General features: G+C 40.2%; 1 protein-coding gene across 1 annotated transcript in view; it reads right to left on the minus strand.

The window, feature by feature from the left end:
- The window catches only part of LOC139728372 (dual specificity calcium/calmodulin-dependent 3',5'-cyclic nucleotide phosphodiesterase 1A-like), a 79,991-nt gene that overhangs the window by 43,096 nt on the left and 15,196 nt on the right, over positions 1–21,699 (minus strand). Inside the window, exons 3-4 of the mRNA XM_071639318.1 lie at positions 21,452–21,634; positions 18,781–18,847 (exon numbers count right to left, since the gene is read on the minus strand). Of these exons, the coding sequence (XP_071495419.1) occupies positions 18,781–18,847; positions 21,452–21,634 (250 nt within the window). The remainder of the gene's footprint in view (positions 1–18,780; positions 18,848–21,451; positions 21,635–21,699) is intronic.

Raw genomic sequence — 21,699 nt, forward strand, 5'->3', positions numbered from 1 at the left:
GTCCAGAGTTTCAGGTATTAGGGCACTCACGTCTGTAATGAACGTCATTAAACCCACCCCTTCGGGCGCTGGAATAACCCATGAATACCGTCCCCCATGCAAGACCCGGGTATATACCCACGGGGGCGCCCTTTCAATCAACCCCGACCCGTCCTCCCCGAGCTAGCCCTGGAAGACTGAACGTCGACTTGATGAGTTTATTGAGGCAGTTATCAGTAACCTTCTGGAACTGAGGACTCAACGAGAGAGGGGGAAAATAGCTGTATCCGGGCCAAGGAGGGCGTGCGTGTTGGGCAGTGCCAAAGACGTTAAACGAAGCTGTGCACAGTATTTCCAAGTAGCTCTTCAACTGTATCAGGGACGGGTTAAATTGGCGACTAGGGAAACTATACATGCATATAGGGTCGTTGCTTAACATCTTCCTGTGATGTTATCGGCATTCCTCGTTCGAATTGGACAAAGACTGTGGCATTTAGAAAGGATAAACCCAATGTAATAGTTTATATACTAAACTAATTAGATAAGGATTCATGCGACTATTCAGTTCACATTACTCCATTTACACTTGAGTACTAGAACGTCACGCAGCTGCTGCTAGCTCTTACCTGCGTGTTTGCTTGTGTCTGTTCATATCTAGGGTGTGATTATGCGAAAATACGTGTGTTTCTTTGTTTGTTTCATTCCTGTGATACCCAGATTTGCAATCGTTTCATTCTCAACACCATATATGACAGAGTTATCGAAATCGAAGCTTGAATCGAAGCCAGATTGTGTTGATTTACCAACACCTTCACCAAGTGACATGATGAAATCGCAAGAAAACTTCATCCTTATTGCATATTCATGTGCTCTGCTCTCTGTACCGATTGACACAGAAAACTCAACAGTGTACACACTGTTAAGTCCCTGGCCCGGAGAGGGTTGAGACATGTAAAGCCTGTTCATGTCAGACTCAAAGTAAGACACACCATACACGCTGTCATACTACACAAAATAGACAAAACATAACGCAAAAAATTATCAGACGAACTGGCAACCTATCTTCGAAGATAAATCACTACACCGGTCCCCTCCCCCTCCATCCTTCCCCTCCCCCTGCAGACGGTATGACTTACTAGATCGCTCACTATCTTCAAGTAATGGTCAAACACCGAGCGTCCGTTCCTTCAGTGTGGTCGGTCAATCACCAGTAATTGGGGGAAGTTTTTTGGCCATTACGTAGATAAGATAGAGAAGACACACACACACACACACACACACACACACACACACATACACATGCACACACCAGTGGTGACACTACGGAACAATTGAATTGGCAATCCCCAATCTCATGAAATAAAGGGTGCACGTCACGAGACCGACACCCACGACATACAGCCTACGAGTAACAGCCCACGAATCATATACAGCCCATGAGTTCGACACTAAGCAACAAGCCCACGAGACCGACACATGAAACCCCGTGTTCTGTCGAACTCGTGGGCTGTTTACCTAGTGTCGGTCCATGGGCTTTACTTGCCTAGTGTCGTACTCGTGGGTTGTACGACTCGTGGGCTGTATGACTCATGGGTGTCGGTCTTGTGGATGACCCCAAGAAAGTACAGCATCTCCAAATGAATTGGCACTCACCGATCTCTGAATAATACCTCTTATTTGTGCGGGGGACCAAAAAAAAGAGATGGTATTGAAGAAGAGCTAAGTGCAGAGGCACGGACCTCTCCCCTCCCTGGTAGAGACACTAAAGAAGCTATACCTTGAATCATCATCATCATCATCACCCCCCCTCTCCTCCCCCATCCTCACCCAAACTCCTGGCGCACAAAAGCGAACACCTCTGTTTTGACGCTTACTTCATTTGGAAAGAGTCACAATTGAACGAAACACATCCCCACAAGAGTCAAGGCCTATGCTCTTACACAAGAAACCCGGGGTCAAATCTTGGACAAGTCGGTAATAAAAACTTGGTGAGGGGGGGGGGGGGGTATGTGGTTGTAATTATGCGATTGAAACGTTCTCAAACGCAACGCCAGAAATACGTGACTTTATATTGCTGTATCATGTCAATGAAAAGGACTGTTCTTTTTTAGAGAATAGAGAAGTAAGAAAGGAAAATACAGACGTATCAACGACAAAGTTTGATTTTCATTTTGTTTCATCGTCACTATCACCATAGGGTCAACAGTATAGAGAAAGCAGGGGCCTCGATGGGCCCTTGTCTGTACAGCTGTCAACGAGTCGCGCTGACAAGCCTAAGCAACGTGCAGTGGTAGCCCATTTCGGACGTGCCTCTTGCGCAGAAACACAAAACACACTCTTTGCTTTTTTATTGCCTTAGTAAAAGCTGATCTTCTTTCCGTTTTAACAGAGAGGGGAGAACATTTCTACAATACTGAGACACAGTGTATCCGATATCTAGATTTAAAGGCAGAATCATACATTGGTAAATGTTAGTAAGGATGACCAATTATAAAATCAGTGAGATTAGTGCAATGGTTTAGAGCTGCTACGTGAGGAATACCTTTCTGGATACACACAGGACCATCTACGTTAGATGTGAAACACGTACGCAGACGATGTCGTTTGCAACCCTTCCCGCTTAATTACAAATTAACACAGTCTGTGGTATGCAGGAACAGCTGTTGCACTTTGTGTTGGTAACTAACCACCTCAATTAGCAAACCATGCCAAGTTTGTTTGCGGATTTCAAAGCCGCGTCATCCTAATTATAGGGAGTTTTCGCTACGCGACGGAAAGACCGAGAATACGCGGAAGCAATCAGCTGTGTCAGTCCCCGTACCAGGACTCCCTCCCCATAACTAAGCAGTTTCGCTTTCTTTTACAGGACGGAGGCGTGGGGACAAGATCGCTGATTAGCTGGCTGGCTGGCTGGTTCGCTCCTGCCCAGCATCGGGACCGAATGCTATTTTGGCTGAATACCGTACTCGTTTTCCCCGGGACGGGACGTTTCTCGGATTTGATCATGCGCAGAAGCAAATTTTGCACGCTCAAATCCCGGTCGAGTCGTGCTTGCGAAAACTCCCTAGTTTCACTGTCTGCGCAGTAAGCGAACTTGCAAGCCGATAATTATTTTTATACCCACGTGAAGCAGAAAACACATAATATTCAAGCAAATCGATCGTACTTCAAAAGTTTGCGTTTCCTTTTTACAACCCTAAAAATTGTATTCCTCTCATAAGCTGGTATATTGTACAAGTTGGTAATTGGGACCTTTCCTCAAAATAACAGAACTGGAAACTTCTTTACGATGGCGAAACAATACTAAAAATCTCTAGTGATTTTTTTTTTTTTTTGACCATGGGAAAAAAATCAGCCGTGGACGTATTCACGAGAGAGCGTATTCTCGAATCACAAGGGGTAAGTTTTCCATTCTGTTTTTAATTGAGGTGCATTACTGTACGATTTCATGCACGGTGCTGGGAGATATTATCCTTTAACCATCAAAAATTTCGTGAGTTTGCAAACGTGATATAAGACCTTTAATGCCTCAATCAGCAATCATCAAACTGTTAGCATATAAATTCGCACGATTGTAAAACGTAATGGTACGCGGCATTCCAGCCAATTAGCCTGTCGCGCATCATACCCTGTTCAAAATGAAGAAATAAATATAAATCGGTTTGATTTGCGGAAGTCTCAATACGTTAGGCACAGGTAATTTGACTCATTACATTTCCAATCGCTATTTCCGATGCAATACTCCGAGGCATCTTGTTGTGATAGGAATGCAGAAAATTTACAAATTCAGAATTGTATCTGTTTGTGTGTTTACGTGAAACAAATTTCATTTCGTATTTCAGTTTTCATAATTCTTGCTTAACGGCGTCAGTAAGTTTTTGTGATTGTACTTTTTCTTTTTGCAGGACACAGTAAAAAAAAAAAATAACACCCAACAACATAAGTATAAATGTTTGAGTCGGATACTGCGCTCATACAGAAAAATGTTAATCAGAAGTCGGTCATTTTCATTATTATTATTTGATTTGTTACTATTCTTGTTACCACTAACTGCTGTTAGTCGTTAGTACTATACTCTTATATACTCGTCCTTGTAGTGGTAACGGGTGCACGTCACGAGACCGATACCCACGAGTCATACAGCCCACTAGTTCGACACTACGCTAACAAGGCCCACGAGACCGACACATTAAGACCCGTGTTGTATCTGTCGAACTCGTGAGCTGTTTTTACCAAGTGCCAAACTCATGGGCTGTATTTGCCTAGTGTCGAACTCATGGGCTTTATGACTTGTGGGCTGTATGACCCATGGACCTGTTTTCAATGTCGAACTCGTGGGCTGTATGACTCGTGGGTGTCGGTCTAGTGGAATGACCCCGTGGTAACACTCCAGACCTTCAAGAAGGCCCTGCCATATTATTCCCTCATCATCATTTCAGAGTCATAAACTGGGGCAAATAAGACACTGAATTTTAAACATCTCCTCTAAAAAAAAAGACGCACGGATCGGGCAAAATCTGAATTCAGAAGTAGATGTTTATTAGTCCGGAAAATCTATTTTCTCTCCCATGATATTCCCCGCAACCAACCTGCTTCTTGGGGTTTGCTCCGTAGTACTTACTGGAATGGTAGATCCTATATACGGCAGTGTTTTAAACACTAACATGACTGTATGCCACATAGGTTGTTCTTTGTGTTTGTGTTCAGTATGTAGCCTTTATATCATATATGTACACACACACACACACACACACACACACACACACACACACACACACACACACACACACACACATATATATATATATATATATATATATATATATATATATATATATATATTCACTCCTGTGTAGGTTAAGAATAATAAGTGGGCACGTTTAAACGATTTAGGGTAGTGTTCAAACAAGCTTGCCTTTCAAAGTGATTTTGTACCAGAGGTATTTGCACGCTGCACGAGAACACGAAATGATGTTTGAAGATAGCAGTAAATGGTGACCGGGGATATCTTAGGGCTATACACTTTTCCTATGAAGACACTATAAGCTCCAAATCGAGTATGCTATTATCTAACGTATTGACTGACGATGCCAGCAATACTGCGCGCATAGCGGACCGTTTGCAATGGCTTTACTTAGCAAACAAAGACACAAAAAGAATGCATAATGTAGCTGTTTACACAATGACGGATGAGGGACATGAAATTGCCAATTTTGATATTAGACTCTATTGACACCAGGATGCATTGCACAGCTAATCTCGACACACGCGTTCCCTTTTAGCGAATTAACGTCATACCAGCACTGTTCCCCTCCCAGGAACCCGGGGAATGATTAAATGTATCAGGAGTGGAGTGTGTGTGTGTGTGTGTGTGTGTGTGTGTGTGTGTGTGTGTGTGTGTGTGTGTGTGTGTGTGTGTGTGTGTGTGTGTGAGTGTGTGTTGGGGGAAGGAAGGGGGTGGGGGGCTTGATAGATGCATGGTGCTCTATTTAAAGGTATCGTGTAACTAATTCCACCATGCCTGGTATTTTCACAGACGCAGGGTTGACATACCCATGCAGGAATCGGGGCCCGCAATATTTCATGCTGCCAATGTATAAGCCCCATAAATTGGTGAGATCAGTCGCCCCGGCCGTGCCAGAGACCCACTCCGAATTGACTTCCATGCAGTTGCCATGGTAACGCTCCGTATTATTCATACGACAGCACGCAGACAATGCGTTTTCGTGACTGGTTGAATAGTCAACTTTTTTGAGTCCTGGATTTGGCTAGGGCGCGGAAAGGGAAAGCGCGCAGTTTTGTACAGGAGCGATATAAGATATTTGCATAATTCACTTGGATGGCGTGCTGAATTAATCCCATTACACAAGTGGGACAAATAGTGAAGGGGAGCGGTGGTAGAAACAAGTGAAAGAGTGAATAAAAAAGTCAAAGTTGTTTGATGCAGACGATTATTCTACCTAGGCATCGACCTCTCCGTTTTCTTCATGAAATTATAATTGACGGAAGAAGCTATTCTTGTTAGAGTAGGCTTCAAAGTGCAATGGTACGTCATATCTAAGTTGATTCTTCTTTTTTTTTCATTATAGCACAGTGAAACAAACAAAATGACAAAAGTTTTTACTAAAGTAAATCATGAAAAGAAGATGAAATAAGAAATGTAGTTTTCAAGTTTCATGTGAATTAACCATTGTCCGCAAACACATGAAGTTAGGACGAATTGACAGACACAAAATAATACGAAGCAGGCCTACATGATTTTAGTCGATAAATCAGTAACTCCACCCCCTATCATTTCTCCTTATTACAGCACATCAAAGTTAAATGCTACACTTCTTATTCATGGAAACAGGAAATTTAAAGCTGAGGAGTGTTCAGATTAATTGGAGGCATGTGACATCATTAAGTTATAATTTATTCCTTTTTGGGGGGGGGGGAGGGGGGTGAGATTTTCAAATGCTGCAAATGTATTTTCCTACACTGTTTTTAAATGTTCGCTTTTGATGAAACTGTAGAATCATGTTTGTCTTATTACACACCGCTTATGAAAACCGTTACTAAGTGTATTTCCACTCCATATACTCTGAATTTGTTCTTCTGACTATGAAAAAAAGAATAAAAGAAGTGTGTGCGCGTACGTGTGCGTTTACGTGTGCGTGCTGCGTTGTGAGTGTTTGTCTGTTGGTCGTATAGGTATGCGTGGGCATGTGTGCGTGTGAATTGCGTGTGCGTGTGTGTGTGGGGGGGGGGGTTGAGTACAGCGGGAAATGGGAAATTGCTACTACATGTACAACGCAAGTTCATGACTGCGTCAGACCATTGATATGTGTATATATATATATATATATATATATATATATATATCTCGAGTGCGCCACAGTATCACTTCAGTATCAGCAGGTACAACGATGCAAAAAAAAAAAAATAGAGACAAAGAAAGGGAGAGAGAGAGAAGGACAGAGAGGGAGATCTCGGTCAAACCGACTTTTTTTTCTCTCATTGCATGGTATTCACAATCTCGATCTCCCTGCCTCTCTTTTTTTTTTCTTCAAGTTGTTCCTTTTCGGCGACACTTCTTTTCTCCCCTTGGTTTCCAGGTGCGCCATTAATGGCATTCCTTAGACGTTGCGACCTGACACTCCGCTCAAACGTGTGTTGCATTCGAAATAATAATTAAAGCTCGGTCAAGGGGGTGCGCGCGTTTGTGCTGCGAGACGCATAGCTCGGGATTTCCTCTGTCAACGAGCCGACAGAGGGGTGACCCCCCGAGTGAGTGAGGTACTGCGACGACAGAGATAAAAACAAATACAGATGCATTCATTTCCATCACCAACAAACAGCCAACAAATAATTCGTGGCTTCAATATGTACTCTGTAAACCGTGGCTTGATGGCTCGTACGTTATTCATGCAGACATCTGACCTGCTTTTGTTTTGATTTTTTTTTTATACACCAGATGAAGGAAGGTTGGACGGTCACAGAAAGTAGGAACTTATTGTCTTTAGACTCTCCTCAACTCCCACAAGGAATGTGTTTGACTATGTCTATTCGCCGATCAAAATTTAGTTTTTGTGCTGGTCCCTTACATTATTTACTAATTGGAGGATGCGGCAGGGTCTAAAGATATAGACGTGACTCTTGAAACAATGAATTTAAAACTGCTTTTAAATACGTGTGCAAAACTCTGCACTTCTGGAAGACTGTTTCACTTGTCAATATTATGATCCAAAGAGAATCGTCGTAACATCCAGTCTGGCAAACCGTCTCCATCCCTTTCTTAATTGATGGTATGTTCATCTTTCCTTTTAATAATAATGATAATAATAATACAGGGTACTTATAATGCGCCAATTCTACATAACTAACGTGCTCAAGGCGCAGATATGATATTTTATGATAAAATATTAAAAAAGAGACTTGAATGCTTAATCGCGGCCACGCAAAAATATATTCAAACAGGTACATTTTTCCGTCTCTGACATCTAAACATTTTAGATGAGCCATGCTATTGCAATATCGAAACAATTCAGTATAGTTTGTCTATGAAAACTTTTTATTTCTTTTTTTTTGTGCATCCATCATACAGAAATCTAGCAGACTGATCATGATTTCACCTATATCATAATGATGTTCAATCACTCTTATTAATAAAAGCTTAACCATGTTGACAGTATCGTAAGTCTAGTTTGCAAATATCTTCGTCTGTTAACTCCTGATAACATCCATTATTGTCTGATTTAAAAAATTTTCCCCAGCATGCCAACAAATGTGATTCTTAAAAAAATAGTAAAGTGGCGCTAATTAAAGACTTTGCATCACACAAAAAGGCCTTGACCATTACCACTTTACGGAGGTATAGAGCTGGTAGAAAAAAAAACGCCCCGCTGTGTCTGACACAGTGTCCATCAAAGTGGTTACATTGACCTATAAGAGTATCCCGTGGTCAATGGTCACCTTTTTCAATTTCAATTTCAATTTATTTTCGTATTTCTCGATAGAAAATACATGGTATATAACAAAATATAATACAGAATGTCCAGCTTGGATATATACATGAAGAAATAGGAATACAAAAGTAATACATAACGGTCGATGTGTCATTTTCAATCAAAGTAAAGCACCTTGAAAGGTGCACATGGGAAAGATGGGCAAGAAATCACACATGGAGTGCAAAGTTCCAACCAACAAATACGTTCTCGAGGAAGATGGGTGCCCATCTAGAAAAAAAGTGCCATGTCAAAAGAATGACTATATATCAGGGAGTACAGTACTTGTGAACATTCTTGCTATGTCTTTTTCGTTTCACGTCCGCCAGAAACATTGTCTCCAAGTTTGTACTGTTGGTTAACCAACAGCCTTGTAATTTAGATTGAAACACAAGGCACCGGCCAAGATCATGAATATTTTTTGCCGTTGCTTTTAAGAGTTGCATTCAAATCGCCCCAACCTAGATCGTATTCGGACCGAAACTGTGCAATTTGTCTTGGATAAAGAGCAGACATTGCAAACTGAACAAAATCAAGCAATCTACGCTACTCAGGTAACAGGCCTCGTGTTGGTAGCATCATAGTGTATTGGGTAAGGCTCTGTAAACAGAAGGTGTGAGGTTCGAATCCCGCCCGGCGCGTCCGTCCTTGGGCAAGATGATTTTGTCCCTCTTGAGCTACAAAATTGAAGATTTTACACCTGGCATTGCTGGCAATGCTTGGGTTAATAATAATAGCACTCTGGAAGAGCACTGTTAACACTAAAGAGGTTGCCCACCTGGAAAAGTAAGACCGCACAGTTATTGTTGTTGTCATGTCTGTGCTCAGTCACTGTCAGTATAACACTTTGGTAGTAGTAGCAGAAGTTGATTAATACTCTTTGCATATTTCTGTTGGGGTCACCCCACGAGTTCGACACTTGGCGAACAAGATCCGCGAGTCCGACACTAGACAAAAAAGGGCCCACAAGACCGACAGTGCGTACATAAAGTCAAGGGATGTAATGAGTGTCCGTGTCCGATGTAATGTGTTTACCTAGTGTTGGACTCATGTTTTTTGTTGTTGTTTTTTTTTGCGTTGGGTCGGTATAGTGGGCTGTGTGACTGGTAGATGTCGGACTCGTGAAGTGCATCCGATCTATTCTACCACTTTCTAGTACGAGGGACATAGAAGTTTTAATTAAAGTTTTATAAGAAAGAATTACAGTGATGAGGATAATGCCTAGCCTTGGGGTCTAGGGCAATCACCCCCTGGGCAAGAATGTTACCCCCGGACCTTTCCCTGACACTAACCCTAATCCTAATCCTGAACCTAATCCCAACCCTAACCCAAATTCTAACCACAACCCTAATCTTTACTCTAACCTTATCATTAATCAGTAGTTAGCCCTGGGGGTAATTGCCCTCGGGGTATAATTGCCCTGATACGACCCTTGGGGAACTGCGGCAATACATCTTTATAGCCAAGAGACTCGAACCGCGACCCTCAGGATTGTGAGCCCCTGACCTTATCCACGCACCCAATCTCCATGTAATAGCTTTTCATATACTGAATATGGGATATTGGGAAAATATTACCAACGCTGCACTGACGCAACTAGTTTCTCACACCACAAGCGATATGGGACTGAGCAGAGAAGGGAGAAGGGTAGTTTAAAAAATTCAAACAACTGTTGGAATCTTTATGCAGACTACGATTGCTGCAAATTTTTCGCAAAACCTATTTGCAACAACAATGACAGTGGTGCATGACGGAACTGGAAAAAAGAAATGCCCTTTTTTTTTCATCAATCGAGAAAGCTTTTAGTTAAATGAAGGAACGTGACAACATGGGGATAAAGTTAAGCATGAACGAGAAACTAACGACAGTAAAAAACATGATTGCTCTACAAATTATCTCAATCGTTTAACTTGTAACGTGAGGTTTTTTTCAAGCCCGTTATGATTCGGACATCCGCTTTTCGCGTGACATGACAGCGGGCACTCATGGCGGGCTGATGTAACGGCTGACTGGCTGGCAGTTTCACCGTCAAGGTTCGGAAAAATGGCGTTCATGGCTGGGTAAGAAAGCAGACTATGACGAAAAAGAGTATCAGACGAGAAGTGAAGTCAACCGATCCGTGCTTGGCGGGAAAATAAAGAGCCAGGTAATCAACATGCCCAAGAGTTCATCCCATTAACCTGTCAAATATGAATAGCTCTTTGAACAGAGACTATGATTTCAGATCATTGTTCATGACCAAACAGTGTTCCAGAAAGTTTAATGTGCCCCTTTGTAAAATCACATTAGTACGGTATTTAGAACGTTTACGTCTTTATACGTAATCGAAGTATTCTACTTCATTAAACAATATGTGAAAGTAAACGCAAGATACACTTTAAAGACAGGGCATCGTTTTCTGTTGTTGTTAAAGTGACTGTATCTGGCAGTGCTGGCAATTATGTGCTAAATATTCCCTTGAAAACGAAAATGACTGAAAGAAATACAGTCAAACCTGTCTATAGAGGCCACCCAAGGGAGACGAAAAGAGTGGTCGTTATAGACAGGTGACCGCTATAGACAGGTTATCCAACTTTTGTGTGCATTGTCTACATGTACATGTATCATCGTAATAGGTATTTACATGTGCATGTATCCGTATACGTATGTACACGTGTGTTTCATGCATTGAACAATGCCGGTGTTTATCAAATTGTTGCACAGTAGTTTATGTACAGTCGTGAAGAAAGCTTAACACTAGTACATTAGTATGACTGAATGAGTGATGAATGCAGCGGTGGCAATCACTGTCATTCCCATGAATGACTGTAGCATGGCTACAAGCAGAAAAACTCGCTGAATTATCGGCTCGGCTACGGCTCCATCAGGTTTTTGGCCGCTATAGACAGGTTAAAATCTACCGCGGGAAACAACAAAAATTGTGGCCGCTGGCCGCGTTAGACAGGTGGTCGCTATCCACAGGGTCTTTAACAGAGCTTTTCTTTCGAGGGGATTTTTCAGTGGCCGCTATAGGCAGGTGGCCGCTAAGGCAGGTTTGACTGTATAACACCTCCTTTGTTGTACAGTCGTCGAAAACCATTGGTACCATATTTCTACGAATAGGCAAAGGTACAGTATCGTCCCCGAAAGGTGACGTTTTTCTGTCCTGTCTGTCCTGATTTGAATTACTTCGCGTTAGTAGTTACTTTCGTAATTAAGGAGGGCTAGGTGTTTTGCGTCAATTGCATGAGTTGTCGTCAGTATAATAGCACTGCTTTATAGAGGACCTGTCATTTTCCTCCGCAGTGCATAGATAATAGCACTGCTTTATAGAGGACCTGTCATTTTCCTCCGCAGTGCATAGATAATATAACACGTTTTTTTTAAACTTAACAGTAAAGATACTTTCAGTTTGAAAATAATCTCTACTTTTCATCTTACAATAATTAATCTTGGTGTACCCAAGATCATCTATAATTTCCTTATGTCATATTATGGTCTGTGGGGAAAAAATGAAAATTGAATTGAATTGTATAAAAAATATATTTTTTTAACATTACGTTCTGTGGATAAAAAATGCAAATAAATTCAGTTGAATCAAACTGAAAATGAATGACCTCAAAGAACTGCAGTTCAGTTGCAGTTTGAAGTTTATTTTGACGAAGTGTGACATCAGGTTCCGATAGATGCATTTATTGTAACATCGGCTTTTGGTTATCTCTGCATTGGCCTAGTTCTGTTCCGTGCTAGCTTCCCCATAGTCACCCATGGTCTTGTTTTGCCTAGAGTCACCTCTGAGAGTGGGAAAAGGGCTTTTTCTTTCTCTGGAGCTATGCTTTGGAATGCACTTCCTGCAATTATACGCAGTTCTCCTTCAAAAGCTACCTTTTGCTGTAATTATTTGAAACATTTCGCCTCATAACCTGGGTTATTTGTTATCTGATATTTATGTTGATCTTGTTAGATCCATTTTCTGTAATCTCTGTTGTATATTTCTGTAGTGTTATTTGTCTGTTTCGTTTGACTTTTATGAATGAGTTTGTGACACAGGGCCTCTAGGGAGAACAGTGCGTTGACTACTGATAGGGCCACCCTGTATAAATATGACTAAATAAATAAATAAATAAATAAATAAATAAATAAATAAATAAATAAATAAATAAACTTATTAAACGTGGGCTTCCTCCTAAAATGACGATAATAATTCGTTGCTTTTTTTCCTCATTAGGTGATACGCTATCAGCGTATCACCTATTGTGATTGTCAAAATCTCTCTTTATTTTTTTTTATTCTTCTTTCTTTCTGGACAATTTTGTGTCGTCAATATCTCAACAATGACATTACGGAATGACATGAAATTTTCAGTCAACATGTCTCATAACAATATCTAGCCACAATAAGGTTTTCATGACAGTAACATATCTATGACGTCATCTAGGCGCCATTTTGTGATTTTCGGACCTTGTCACATGATCGATCATAACTTCATAACTAGATGTCATTTCTGCATCATTTTCGGTGGACATAAAGTTCAGGTCACGCTCTATCTTACTTTTTAACGCTAGTTACCCAGGTCTTCATTACGCGCGCCTACGCGCGCGTCAAAATTTTAAAAGGCTCAAAACGACTTCCCAATGGGAAATCTCGAAGTTTCAGACAATTTTAAGCGTTTCAAACATTTTCTCGCGTGCGCGTCCGTCCGCGCAATTTCACGCGCAGAGGGCGTAACCAACATGAAAATGCAATTTTTTTGACTGATTTGGATTCCTGATACTTTGAGTAACAATATCCACTGATTTCCGATCGATGTTGACCTATAACAAAGGAATGCACTGGCGTCAAAGTTGAAATTCCGCGCGCGCGTCTTTCTGCAAATATAGTGAAAAAACATGTCTTTGTTTATTTCGCCATAGCTCTTTAAATCGTCCGTTGACCCGATATTTCTATTGCATATTACAAAAGCATATGAATTGTAAATAACATTCCTAGTATCAATATTGCCAGGAAAACGCGATGAAGTGATCATATCGTCATTTTGAATAAAAAAAGTGGAATTGATTTTTTTGAGGTACTGTTTCTGACATTCATTTGCTCGTATCTCTGTTGTTTAAGCTCAATATTATCCCAAATTCACATATGTTGTCCTTTAAACATTTGCCTTTCAAGTCCATGTCATGGTTTTGAAATTTGATGACGTCATCATACTTTAAATTGTGATTAAAAGTAAAGATGCAAAATCGGACAAGTTTACGTGTTATGTCTATGGGAGGTGATTTTTTTTAAAAGCATGCATTGACTTAACAACGTTTAAGCACCTTTATCTCAGCTGATTTTGCTTCATTTCCTCTGAAACTTTAGTATGTTGTAGCTGAGACAATAAGCTGCAGTAATCATGCATTTTATTCTTTGAAATCTCCTCATCAGATTGACAATTTTGCAGTTTAAAACTGAAAATGAAAATGGAATGTGGACAAAACGATTCCTCATGTATCTTTCATATACATAAGTTTACGTTCCCCATATTTTCTCGTCGAGACGTATGGCCGAGTGGTTAAAGGCGCCGTCTCAGAGACGTGAGGTTGCGGGTTCGAACCCCACAAGATCACGAAACAATTTTTTTTTATTTTACTTTTTTTTCTTCAATTTGTATTATATATTCGTCCATGTAGAAATCACGTTCGTATATAAACGCACCTATACACACACACAGACACACACACACGCCATATCCCTCTTTTTTGTGTGTTGGAGACCACATTGCTTCGACTGCAGCAACATTTTGCAGGTTGACTTTGTCAAACCGATCATAGTATGTAATGACGACGACTGAGGTGTTGTACTTTGAACAATTGTCTTTCAAGACGATGTCATTGTTTTGTAATTTGATGACGTCATTACACTGAAAATTGTGATTAAAGGCAAGGTATCAAAACCAGCCGATTATAGGTTTTATGTCTGCGGGACGTATTTTTCCCAAGTTGCCAGAAATGGCATAGCGACCTCAGTCGTTACAAGGCCGCTTTTCCGTCTAGCAATGCAATAGATGTTCACACGGCCACGTTAGTTGAGTGGGCATTGACTTTCCCCCTGTTATATCTATACATTGTTTTTTTTTTTTTGTCTTACCATTTCCGTGGATGACCCGTGGCCGAGTGGTTACAGAAACGGTTTCGCATGCACGCTCAATATAACTTCAAGGTGCCTATATCACATTCTTTTCTTTGTCGATCACAGATGACTGTCATCTGATGACCACAAGCGTATCACCTAACTCGTCCTCAATGTGACGAGTTTTCATGTCTCGTTTTCTCTTGTTTTTGTTGTTGTTTTGCAGGGTCGTGTGATCTAGAAATACCGCTTGGCTGTTCATGTCCAGAGTGGTCAATTCACGTTATATTATATGGCCACCGCAGACGGTAACCTGAGGTCTTAAAATCACTATTAAAGTGCACTTCTGACGACCACGTTACACGAAGTACGTGAAACTGAAGGAATTGCAAAGGAGTTGCAAAGGTTACTTCTGGGCCAATACTTCGCCAACACATCAACTCTGCCGAAACATGTCGAACCTCTGCCAGACATCAACTCACCCCTGATAAAAAACCATTCGAGATTTCACAAATTCATTTAGGGGAAAGAGATGAAGAAACCAGCGTGTTTTGCAGGGGCAATTTTCAGATATGATGCGCGTATAACGAGCAAGATAACAAGATGGATATTGAATTATTCAGAAGTTGGGTAGCTGGAAGTGTTTGTTCAATATCTTCACTTCGTAGGGATCATATACGTGGTGATTTCATTACGGGTTACTAGCGCCAAATGTAAGGCATGAACACAAGCAGTTATGCGCTCGGTAATGGCATAAATGCATATCAGAGGAGTGTTGCGCGGTGGTAACCAATTAGTCTTCAATTCCAAACCCATCATATGCTTGCTCTTACCACTCGTTTTTACCTTCACATGACGTGGTAGAAACGATCTATAGAGGAAACCTACGAGCAATCCCTTTTCAAGCGTAGACCAAGGGGTGATCGCGTCACGGAAATTACACGTCCTTGCTCGCACGGCAGTATCTAATGACGGCAACACAGGGTCTCGATTTCTTAGACTAGGAGCTAATTTCGGTAACGATTGCTACAGGGGTGTTGTTTTTGCAATGGGAATGCATTATGCACGCACTTACGGAATGGATAGGAATACCGTAATGCGGACTTGCATACGAGGCGGAGATGAGACGAGCAAGATACCCCTGACGAAGCGAAAGTCTTTGGACGTTACCGTGAGCCGAGATGTTCATCTTACTGAGATGATGGGGAAAGGGGGAGGGAGGGGGGGGGGGGGGGGGCTTTAGGATGGGGAAGGAAAAATGATGAATGTAGCTGCTGCACTGAAGATGAATGCAACAGCTTGGTATGAAGTAAAGTTGTATAGGTGCAGTATTGTTTACGATTATTCAGAGTTTAGCTAATATAAAGTTGTACGACCGACATTACGTCAATGTATGTCCGTAAAATTAAACAAACGAAAAACGCAGAACTAGTATGTGGAGTTTGTGTGCTTTGTTTGTCTGTTTGTTTGTGTGTGTGTGTGTGTGTGTGTGTGTGTGTGTGTGTGTCTGTGTGTCGGGGTGGGGGATGAGGCGGTGAATTCAAAATCATGCATGGTCGTATAGAATTAAAAAGTTTGACTGCAATAAGGGTTATGCGCCATTTTAAACCTTAATAAGTGAGTCCACCATCAGATAGAGCAAAATAAATAATAAATGATACTTCACTTGTTGCGTAACAAGGAATACTCTTGAAGTTATGACGAAAAATGTGCCATATTTTCTCATTATCTTTCTTGATTTTTGTAAAAAGTTTTTATCGCAAATATCTCAAATTGACAAGAATGGAGTTAATTCGTTTTGCATTGTAATTAATTACAGAAGATCGTTGGCGATGAAAGTTACCCGTCAGATCGACGAACACTGCATTCAGATCACTTTTATTTCAGAATACTACTCCAACTGGGGCTCTAGATGAATATTTCAAAGGTCAACCGTTTTACCAACATAAAGTCTTTTTACCAAGGTTAAAACACAGCATTCGAATTTGAAATTACCGGATACTCTGTAAAATGCATTACAGTATAGGCCTACATGGTGCTGACCGTGTGAGTAGGGGGGGGGGGGAATTTCTGCATGTGCAGGACTATACTGGGGAAGTGGGTGAGAGTGATGTTATCCCATCAAGACCTTGCTCCCTATCATGTTAGACTCAAAGTGGTTGATGTTCTTCATGCAAAAACACTCTAGAGTAACATGATATATGTTCTGCCTATCGCGAGAGAGGGAGAGATGGATAGATAGATAGATAGAGATAGATGGAGAGAGAGAGAGAGAGAGAGAGAGAGAGAGAGAGAGAGAGAGAGAGGTTTTAAACGTGTCACAGGTCTTTCCAACACACTGGAGATCTTATTGATTGTGTTTTCGAGTGTGAAGGTACCTATCCTGCTCATCTAATATCATTGTAAGGGAAAACAATTGACTTTTTGCTCCAAAACCAGATGGATTTAGAATTCTCTTCGCGCACGCGTACTATGATTTAACGTCTCTCTGTTTAGTTTGTTTTGTTTACTTGTTTATTGCCAAGGCGGTTTTTACATATTACCGGTCTGATTTATATGGGCAAGAAGTCACACGTGTCCAAAAACATTAAAAACACTCCAGCATTTGAAGATTATTATTAACATCACATCATTATCATTTCCATGATCATCATCAATATCATTGCCATTATTACTATCATCATTATTAGTATGAGTACGAGTACGAGTACGAGTATTAGTATTAGTATGAGTATGATTATGAGTATTAGCATTAGTTTTAGTATTAGTATTAGTATAAGTATTAGTATAAGTATGATTATGAGTATTAGTATTAGTATTAGTATAAGTATTAGTATCAGTATTAGTATGAGTATATATTAGTATTAGTAAAAGTATTAGTATTAGTATGAGTATGATTAGTATTAGTATAAGTATTGGTATTAGTATTAGTATTAGTATTAGTATGATTATGATTATGAGTATGAGTATGAGTATGAGTATGAGTGTAAGTATTAGTGTGAGTATTAGTATTAGTATTAGTATTAGTATTAGTATTAGTATTAGTATTAGTATTAGTATTAGTATTAGTATTAGTACATATATCAGTATAAGTGTTAGTATTGGAAATAGTATCATTATACTTCCGGTTATTATTATCATTTTTGCTATCGTTTTTCATTATCATAATTATCATTTTTGCTATCGTTTTTCATTATCATAATTATCATTATAATTATCACTATTATTATTAGTAGTAGTAGTAGTGGTTATACACTAGTAGTAGCAATAGCAGTAGTAGTAGCATTAGTTGTATTTATAAGTATTAATATTAGTACTAGCATTAGTGTGAGTATCATATCTATTGTTATCATTGTTTACAGATGACAGAGCGCATTCTAGGTGAAGAGTAGCAAGACATTTGTGCCATGTTGCAGGCCGAATAGTCAGATAACACCAAGGAAAAGAAAAATATATTGACACATCCTTACGATCATTCTAACCATCTCCTTATAAGCTTCAAAGCTTTATCATTTAAAGCGAAGCGACGTGGCTCTGTTTAAAAAACAAAACAAACTATGGCAGAATAACGCGACGTCACATAATTGGCGAATATCCCATACCTAGGCCCACTTCAACTAATCCTCAATAATAATTGTCCTACACAGGACAATCGGAAACTCGTGTCTGGGAAAAGTATGGTTTGTCAGTATACGAGCGCGCATGTGCGTTCGTCTATACTTTACAAAGCGCCCGAATATGCCTTATTCCACATCGGTTCCAGTGAAATGTACTACTCATAATGGAGTGACGTTTTGACTTCAGATGGCATGGATGATGGGCGCACATTTTTTTTTTTTTTACTTTCTGACCTTCAGATATAAAATTTCATTTGAAAATAAAGCTGTAAGCATAGATCGTCACACACACATACACACACACACACACACACACACACATGCACATACATAATCATACAGAGAAAGAGGAAAAAAAAACCCTCAAAGCGCAAACAATAGTTTGACATCACTCGACGGGCTAACATTAGACGTGACGCTATAAACGCTTTTCCGTTTACGGCGTCTGGTGTCGACGAATTTGCTTCTTAAATACGCAAGTTCCATCTGACAAACAATGCGCACACGCCGACAAACAGAGAAACTGAATAAACCTATTAATGAATAAGTAAATAGACATATGAATAAATAAAAAGATGAAGACGAACAAACAAACAAACAACAAAACTAACCTTGAATAATTGGATGACCCTTGCCGGTAAAACAGTACCTGCCGTGGCAGACGTCCTCCGAAACATTCTGAAAAAAACAAGGCAAGATAGAAAAATGAGGGAGAAATACGACCCAGGAAAACATCCGCCATGGCACCAATACACAAGACAATCACCAAATATAAAACACCTGTTTAGCTGTATTTCCAGTTAAACGAATATGAGCTGCAACAGTATACTATAATATGCAGCCGGTATCTCAAATATTGCGTAACATATTAAGCTTTGAGAAATAAAATGTTGCTGCTGAACACGTTCGATAAATGCTAAAAAAAAAGGATAAAATCTATGAGCAACTGGATTTTCTACACTCATTTTATTATTTTCTTTTCGGAGAAAGTATTGTTTTTGAATTAAACAGTTTGATGAGTGGTTTATTGATGGTGCGGTGATATTTATTCGTAGATATTTTGATAGTGAAAACAGTACTTTCAAAGCCGTTTTACGCTTGAAGTTTTCCAATCCATAAAAACATCATTATACAGATATTTAACAAGCTACGGCAATATCTAAACATCTCGTTTAGATGACACACAATGAACATTTCTCACTGAGCAATTACTCGAGAGTAATCTTACTATAAACTTTTAGGTGTCACCTTTTTCATAATGATAATAGGTCTGATAAAATTTATCAGACATTCAATGTCCCTTACCACTGCTAACAATTTCTGTGAAGATTTCATTACAGAATTATACTAAGCACCACAATATTGACAAAAATGAACGAAAAGAAAAATAATAGATACTTACACGAAGTGACCATCGCAACTAAATATATGATTAAAGAATGAAGCGTTTATATTACTCAAACAAGAAATGTTGGACAAGCATTATGTAAATGCCTTTTGATATTTCTGCAGGACTTGCATTCTATTACAAAGTGAACATTTACTGTGACCATGGTGACTGAGCTCACCATTTTTATCGAAAGCTTTTTATTAATATTTTCAGCTATAAAAATGCACTTTTCATTACGGATAAACTTTCATTAAGAAACAAATACCTCGGAACAACGTTTTAACTTTTCCAAATACCCTATACATGCCATATTGCGTGCGCATGCGCAATGGATGTGCTACGCCTGCAATCAAGCGTAACGATAATTGATGAGCCAGTGTGCAGTGAATGTTGGCTGACGGACAAACGAACAATTTATTTTCGTCGGATTTATTAAATCCGCGGATCGCAAATGTCACGCGCACGTATTCTTTGAGCGTGTAACAACATTGCACTAATAACAGAAATGGCCATGACTGAGATATTTTTAGATATCGCAGATCGCTGGCAATATTGCAAGTGTGTTTTGACAGAGTAAAAAACATTTGTGCGGGACCGTCGGGTTTTTTTTTTTTTTATGCAAGGTGGATTGACGAATGGCGCACGTGACAAAAAGAAGAGGGGGAAATCGGCTTTCAAGGAAAGTATCGGCTTTCAAAGCTCACTTAGTGCTCGAAGAACGCCGTTGCGGGAAATACCGCATGTCGTGTGGTATGATCCTTCGCTTCCTACATACTAGAAATAGATCTACACGCGTGCGCCTCTACAGATCACATTCTGGTTATTGACCGCTGTTATGTATACTCTGAAGGGCAGTCGGCACGCGGTCGGGAAAATGTTTCTTTTATCTGCCCCCCCCCCCCCCCCCCCCCATCCGTTGAAATGGCAAGTTTGAATCTACATGAGCAATGATGAGCACATATCGTAACATTACCAAGCAGGAACAAGTGTATGTTATCTCACCAGCGTGATTTACACGGTAAGTTCTTATTTGCAATGGTCTCCAAAAGGACTGCAATACATGTATCTTATTGCGAAATTAAGACACTATTTAGATCGTCGATCTATCACCCAAAACAGAAACAGCCAAAATTCAATCCGTCGTTCTGGTACAACATTGATGTTAATTTAAGGTCTTTCCCCAATCTGAATACCTTGCTACAGGACGGATCAATAGCAAAAAAAAAAAATAAAATAAAATAAAAATAGAAACTACTTATTCATTTTTGATTATTCATTCATTTTTTCATCTGTATTTTTGGATGATTTTTTTTTTTTTGGGGGGGGGGGGGAGGAGGAGGAAAATGACCAAAAAATGGTTATCTCTAAAGCTGACAGAAATATAAAAGGATTGTCAGATAAAAGTTGATGCTTTCCACGTTTCTATATCATATGGTTGCCAATGGATAACGAAAGGTGACTAACATTGTATCTTACCAAACAGTAAATTGGGGAAACTTGTCGCCTGCAAATTTGCAGGTGTGTTTCCGTTGAAACTGCAAGTCACATGAAAGACACGTGTACAGTGAGAGCAGCTTGGTAGATTGCATGTGATGGCGTGCACGCTGTCAACGGATCTTTGTATACACTTCATTGGAAAAAGAAAAATTCTGTGAACTAATTGTCACGGACTGAATTCATGCTGTCGTCCAAGGACTGACATCTTGTAAGTTGTAAATCTTGGCAGGTTTGTTTTAACAGGTAAGTTACGAGACAAGGACGAATGAGACGTTAACCCTTTGACGGCCAGCCGGTGCGTGCGGCGGCAATTAGAATAGGGGGACCATGACTCTTGGGCAGACAGGATTATGTACAGACACGCAGAGGGTTGATGATGTAACATGAGTCCTTACCGATCTATGAATAGGCCTGTCCTCAGAGCCTGTACGATGCTACGGAATCTCGGTTTCTCGTCGCCCAGCCGTGACTTTGTCGACTGCCGGCTGAACGTCGAAGTCAACCAGTGCCGCACCTGCTCGGGCACCTCGTCGGACGTCACCTCCGAGAGGTCGTCGTCGTCTTCGTGGAGATGATACCTGTCGCAGTCAAAATGAAAATGACAACAGAAAGAGAACACTGATTAAAGTCTGTGGATGCAACT

Source organism: Diadema antillarum, unplaced genomic scaffold, assembly GCF_040938485.1.
Source record: "Diadema antillarum isolate AM-2024a unplaced genomic scaffold, OU_Dant_1.0 scf00000019, whole genome shotgun sequence".
Classification (NCBI taxonomy): domain Eukaryota; kingdom Metazoa; phylum Echinodermata; class Echinoidea; order Diadematoida; family Diadematidae; genus Diadema; species Diadema antillarum.